This window comes from Thunnus albacares, chromosome 10 (genome assembly GCF_914725855.1).
Source record: "Thunnus albacares chromosome 10, fThuAlb1.1, whole genome shotgun sequence".
In the NCBI taxonomy this organism is placed as follows: Eukaryota; Metazoa; Chordata; class Actinopteri; order Scombriformes; family Scombridae; genus Thunnus; species Thunnus albacares.
Window position 1 is genome coordinate 16,638,825 of NC_058115.1, and position 6,740 is coordinate 16,645,564.

A 6,740-nucleotide genomic window follows, 5' to 3' on the forward strand; every position below is an offset into this window, starting at 1 on the left:
TTACAGTGGCTTGTGTCAATCTAGTATTTCAGATACAGAGGGATCAAAATAGTGTGAGTTACAGATACATGGAGAGGGTAATACAGTTAGGGGCAACAGCCGTCGTCATCCTCTATGAAGGAAAGAAATCATCCTCGTCTCTAATGTGCCGGGTAGTGATCACTGATGGACAAGCTGTTTAATACCCAATCACATTAATGTTATTACAAACATTGATAGGCATGATTAAGACTTTTGTCAATAACTGGGAGAGACTGGTGTTGGCTGGCTGAGTTTTCACGCTAGATTAGATGAAAGGTCAGGGGAAATGAGTGAGAGAGAGAGAGGGTGGCAGGGAAAAGAAAAAAATGGGAGGGAGATTGGGCAGGAGGAATAGAGAGGAGAGAAGAGAGGGAGAGTTTTGCTCTGCAACAGCCATCGACAAATCAGATAGAAGCAATGGCTGTGTGGGGATCAGTGCTGGGTGAGGTGAGTCTGTTACCACCGTGAAGGAAAAGAGAGGCAGAGAAGAGGCAAAGAGCAAATGAAGTGAGAAAAGACATGAAGAGATACATGAGAGGACAGATAAAAATGATTTAAATATAGAGGTGACAGAGGTCTAGTTGTCATTACAGGTCAAATCACATGTTAGTGTTGCTGGTAACATCAAAATGTACAAAAGCAGCAGTAAAGACTGATATGATATGACCTTTTCAGTTTAGGAGTATAATACAACCAGATAACAGCACATCCAATGATTTGTTTTTTATCTTTTTTTAAGCCAGCAATAAGACATTGACCCTTTTAAGAGAGTTGCCCTGCCCTGTCTTCCCTTTTTGCATATGTCTGCTCTCAGCATGACTCATCACTCTCCAGGGTGTTGTTTTGCTTATGAATGTAAGTTTGCATGGGGGCACTGGTGTCTCATCAAATTTCCACATTGAGTTAGACAGGTAATTTCTTAGAGGCAAGGGCATGGACACTTTAAAGCAAAGCATTGCCTGCACTCTAGTACTCTGCATTTTTGATTTATAATTTTTGTGTGCCTTTTCTTGCGTGTCTGCCATTTGGGAGTAGAAAATCAGGGTCATGTTTCTGCTGGGGGAGTCAGATGAGGACTTATCGTCGGCGGAAGACTTTCGCCTCGTAAATGTTGTAAATGAATGTGACTCTAGCTGTCTCTGTGTCTACATGTGGAGGAAGCAGTGACTGGATCTAGCCTGTCCCGTCCTAATCTTCTCAGTCTCGTTGTCAAATTCTGTCTTCTTTCTGAAGCGCTTGCAGCTGTGTTGTCGCAGTGGGTGAAAGCATGAGAACTTTTTGGCAAATAGTGATGTGCAACAATTCAAATGCATGACCCAGTTAAATCCTGTATGATGGTCCCAATGCTTGATTTTTAGAGAAATCAAACACAATATTAAAAATTACAGTTCAGACTAGTGCTGCAACTAACAAGTCTTTTCATATAATATATTATAGTATGTTACATATATTCAAATAGTGAAAAATTCTCATCATAACACATTGCTTGTTTTATCCAACCAACATACAAAAATACAAAAATATTCCATTTACGATGTTGGAAAATGGGGAAAAATTAGCAAATCATCACATTGGAGAAGCTGGAGTCAGATAATGTTTGTTGTTTTTTGCTTGGCATATGACTCAAACATTTAATCAATTATCAAAATAGTTGCTGAGTAATTTTCTGTTGATCAAATAATCAATAAATCAACTAATCTTTTCAGCTCTCATTCAGACAAGGTATTCTGGATACCCTTTCTAGAGCTGAGGTGTGTGTATTAATTCACGCTTTGAAATAAAATGCCATTGTCTGCTTCGACTCAGGCAGAAGGAGGAGCTTTGCAGCAGTGCGTGCCTCTATGACTGATTAGGATTGTGTGCCAAGCGGGAGACGTCATGTTTTCGGTGGATTTACTGCATGAATCCTTCACTGTGAGCCGATCTCACTGAGAGTTAGTGAAATATGGAAGGGAAAACAAGTCTGAGCAAAGAGAAGACTGAACAAAAATATGAACAGAAAGCAGGGGAGAATTAAAAAGGAAATAAGTTTGGAGTGCATAATATTTAAAAAAGGGGACTCTAAATCTGAGACTGATCTCAGTTCTATAATCGAGAATTTAAGGTTATCAGTATCAGTGTTTAGAAACGGTATGCTAAAGTCTCCCTGGGATCATTTTGGTCACAATCTGTTGCATCACCAGAGTCATCATAATCTGAGAAATTTCAGAAGAGTAAATTAATTAAAGCCCTTACCACCCTCTGCATGGAGGCAGACCATGTCTTTACCTCTGACAATACATCCATGGTCAGAATTATGTTTCCATTCTATGTGTCCCACTATTTTTAGGATGACAAAGTCTATTTTGTGTAAAAGTTGCAACATGAGGAGAGAGGAAACTGAACATACACTGCATAGTTTGGAGCTGGCTGGGTCACAGAAGGATACGATAAGATTGTGGGATGGTATTCTCTGCCCTGGGTACTGCATTAGGTCATGCTACTTCTTCCAGACACTGTTCCTTCTGGTTGGATGGAGCCCTGCTCATCTAATCTCCCCTTTGGAAAGAACTCAGAAAAAGAGTCAGAGAAATAAAAGGGAATATGGGAGGCAAGTGTGGCAAGTAGGTCACTGCTGTGAGGAAAGAACCAAAGTGATGGGGTCTTTTGCTGGTAGACTGTGTTTAGTTTTGTTATGTACCACACATAAACATTAATACAATGACACACACTCACATGCAACATGGACTAAGGGTGTGATCACTCCTTAATATATGGTCAGGCTGGGTGTCCATGCCCTCCTAAATACAGTTATGCCTGCCAATGAGTGAATAATGTTGTATTGGCTTTTGTCCACTTTTCTTACAAGTGTTATTCATGTACATGTTACCATCCTTTGAACTGTGGTATTTATTTGTTTGGACAAGACTTGTCTGTTCATTAGCAAATTGACAGAAATGCTGGAAGCTATTCACCTACACAGCTAGACCCAGTTCACTTTTCTTTAACTCTTTGAACTCTTTAAAATCACCATAAACAGACATCTAAGCAAACAGCAGAAGGACCAAATACGGTGTCAATTGCTGTGGCAGTAAATACAAATTACTGTGGAAAATACTCCATCTGATAAAAGTACAATGTTGCTGTTCTTACAAAACAGTTGAGCTAAATTCCACTAAAATCTTTAGTGGAATCTTTACTCCATGACTGTCCCCAGCCTTTAATACAATGATGATTCTAATGTTTTATTAAATTGTGCCACGGATATTAGCCGTGGCAAGAGGGAGCCTTTGATTCATTGCCACTTAGCAATCTCTTTAAGGAAACCTCCCCTTAAGTTCCACCACCTCCCACCTTTTATAGCATAGTCATGGCCTCTCCTCATGGAATGCCACTTTTTATTGGCGATAAGATTTTTGCAGTGGCTGCTGTGAAGATCAGTGGACTCTTGTTACGGTCAGATTTTTGTCACAGTATGCCAAATTTATGTATATAAAAGAGCATGACCGTTTCATTCAGTTTGTAGCAGCTAATTTTATGGTCAGCTACTAAAGCTGCCTCCCACAGGCACATTCTGCAAGTGACAAGCCTCAGAAGGTTTTAGTTCAGGGTGGGATTTGTCAGACATCAGCAAGACTGAAATGTAAGAGATATTGAAATCGAGATATTCCTTAATAGTCCAAGTTTTGATTAAGAGTGATTTTTTTTTTAACTAACGATATCTGTCAGAAGCAAATAAATAGCAAACAATAACCCATCATCCATCTCTTTTTGTTTCTTTCAGATGGTGAAGGAGGAGAGGTGTCACCCCCGATGGGTGCTGGGGTAGACAGCAACAGCTGGCACTTTCGCTATGGCCCAGGCGGTCCTGGTGCACCCCCACAGCACCTGAAGCCTGGTGAGGTTCCCCCAGAGGCTTTCATCATCCCAGGCTCCCCCGCCATAATATCCATCAGACAGAACCAGGGAGGCGAGGACGACAAGAGCGATTTCATCACCTTTGGAAAGAAAGAGGAGGCCAAGAAAAAGAAGAAGAAGAAGAAGGAGAAGAAAGACAAGAAGGATAAGGGAAAGGATGATGGAGATGAGTAGAGGAGCAGAAAGAGAAAATAGCAAAGAAGAAAAGGGCGTTGTTAAAACAGAGGTACCAACCAAAGTCCACTGGGCAAAAAGAAAATGTGAAAACTATTATGGATTTTTCAATTTCATTTTATCACCTATTTTCACTGAAAACATTTTAAAGCTCTTTCTGTTTTGAACCTGGCCTTACCAAGATTTATTTTACCTTCAGTCCCTTACTGAGGTAAATTATTGATCTTGCCTTGATAAACAATAAAAGGATTGATTTTCCTCCATGCCCCTATGTGCCTATACACTATAAGTCAACTAATGTCATCCTTTGAAATAAGGAAGGACCACTCTTTGCCCTCGTCTTGAATTTTTTCTCCTTTAACCCACTGGGCATGTTGGCACCTCTGTCTTACCCCCTCCCCAACTATGATGTGTTAACCATTCTCTGTGAGAGAAGACAACTTTGTACAAGAACAACAAAAGCTCTGTGCCAGCCAAGGAAAAGAAGAAAGACAAAGAAGATTGAGTCAGATGTATGCAATCTGGAGCTGGACACACACTACTTGTAAATAGCACAGGAGCGAGTCACTGAAACTACGGCTAACATGACACTGCTGCAAATTCCTCCGGTAACTACCAACAGTGTTTCCTGAGATCTCAAAGAAACCACACGCACACACACGCATGCTCACACACTCAAACATGCGAACACTCATACACACACTTATCATGACACGGTGGACACGGAAAGCACTTGAGACCTGGAGAGAGGGAGAGTAATAAAAAAAGGAGAGAGAATCAACTGACATCAAAGAAATGTGCTTAAAACTAGACACTGCAAGCTTTTTGCCCTGCACAGTCACCGATGCGGTGCACATGTGTACATCAACTCTCTCAGGATGGAAGCAGCATCCTTTGCAATCACTCTGTATTTGCTCACTGCAGTTAAAGGACACAGAGAGCTACATCTCTAGCCAGAACCCCAACTGAGGAATGCAGAGAGCACAGGAAAGATGGAGAGATGGGAAGATACCTCACATTCTCCTGAGGATCACCGAGGGGAGAGTCCAGCTGAGCTGGCTTGTGACTCCGCTTTCAGTCAGTGGACTCTGATGAAACCTTACAGAATATTAGGAGAGTCTTGAGATTTTGATATCACCGTCTCTTCTCCCCCTGCTGCAGCAAAAGCCTAAAGCTTTCTGCTTTGAATGTTTGGTAGCAACCAGTCCTTACCTGATACCTTGAGTTTACAACTGCTCACCTGCTTGTACTTGCCCCAAGCTGCCACAAGCCGTCCTCTCCTCCCCCAGCTGCCTTTTTCCCCCATGGTCACCCATCCCACAGACTGCCATGTGATGACGAAGTTTGTGAACTTAATCTGTTTTTCTTTATTCTCTAAAGAGACTCACTATTCCATACTTTTTTCATTTTTTCCTCACAGCTTTAACTGCTTTTTGCATGTCATGCCCGCCCCCATTTGCCCTCAGAAACTGCCCCTTACTCCCGCTCTGACCCCCCTGCTCAGGATCCATCCTGGGAATGGCCTGCTCTGAACATTGTGGTGTGCTGAGAACAGCATGGAGTAATGTGGATGAGGCCTGGGGAAGCCCAGTCGGGGGTCTACACCCTGAACTCTTTGTCAGATGTCTCTCTAAGTGCAAAACGGTTCAGTGCTTTTAACTTGTGAATACTACAGTACGCTGTTCATTTCCTGTTTGTAGCCACTGATGAGAGGGGACCAGGTGGGATGAGGCAGATAACAGGGGTGGAGGACTGGGATAAAGTGAGGAGACAGGTGCCGTGGGCTGGCCCTCCCCCTCCATGTGCAAGAGAAGAAAACTGATTGTTTAGGATCGTTGAGTCACATAGCTTTTATGTACGCTGTAAATGTAGCGTAGACTTTTCATAGATTGTCTCTACACTAGTATTTGAAACCTGCTAAAAATATGGGCATCTTAGGATTCCCATCCCACGGCTATATCCCACCAATCCTCTCTCAGGAGGTTTTGAAAAAGAGACATGCCTCAAGACCTGCTTCTGTTGGTTCCCCTCCCCTGCCTGTAACTTGTCGCCACGTCCCCAAAGTTTTGCGGTTCAGTATGACGTCACTCCATTAAGTGGCTGCTGCATGTACTGCTCTAAGGAAACACATACTATATAGAGAAATATATATATAAATAGATAGATGGCTATGAGTTTATTATTTTGTATTATCATTTTTCTTCATTACTCGCACAGGAGATATTTGTATGTACTTCTGTCTATGCCAAACATCTATGTACTACGATCTTCACGCTCCACAGATGTTGTATGGCATTCACTAAACCTCTTTAGATATTTGTAAATGCTATAGTGTGATACCTTTCAACGCAAGTTTTTTTTTTTTCTTTTCCAAACTATGATTTATGCTTTTGAGATCAAGCAAAGCAAGAAAAAAAACAAAAAAAAAATAAACCACTCTCTGTGTCCGGCTTTGACATGACGATCTAACTAACACTGTAATATTGTAACTGAAATATGTATGATCCTATGATGAGCTATCACTTCCCTTTCACTCTTAAAAAAAGAAAAAAAAAATGACTGAAAAAAATATTCCAGTGTAAAAAAAGGTATATGTAGTGTATGCTTGTGTTTAGTGAGCGTTCATGCTGTCATTCTTTCCCAATGTA

General features: G+C 41.4%; 1 protein-coding gene across 12 annotated transcripts in view; it reads left to right on the forward strand.

Annotated features, from left to right (window-relative positions):
• Positions 1-6,070, forward strand: part of LOC122989820 (protocadherin alpha-C2-like) — a 95,333-nt gene extending 89,263 nt beyond the window's left edge. For all 12 annotated transcript variants that reach the window (XM_044362824.1, XM_044362823.1, XM_044362831.1 and 9 more), the window contains exon 4: positions 3,785-6,070. In XM_044362824.1, coding sequence (XP_044218759.1) covers positions 3,785-4,092 — 308 coding nt within the window. In that variant the 3' untranslated portion in view covers positions 4,093-6,070. The remainder of the gene's footprint in view (positions 1-3,784) is intronic.
• Positions 6,071-6,740: the final 670 nt, after the last annotated feature.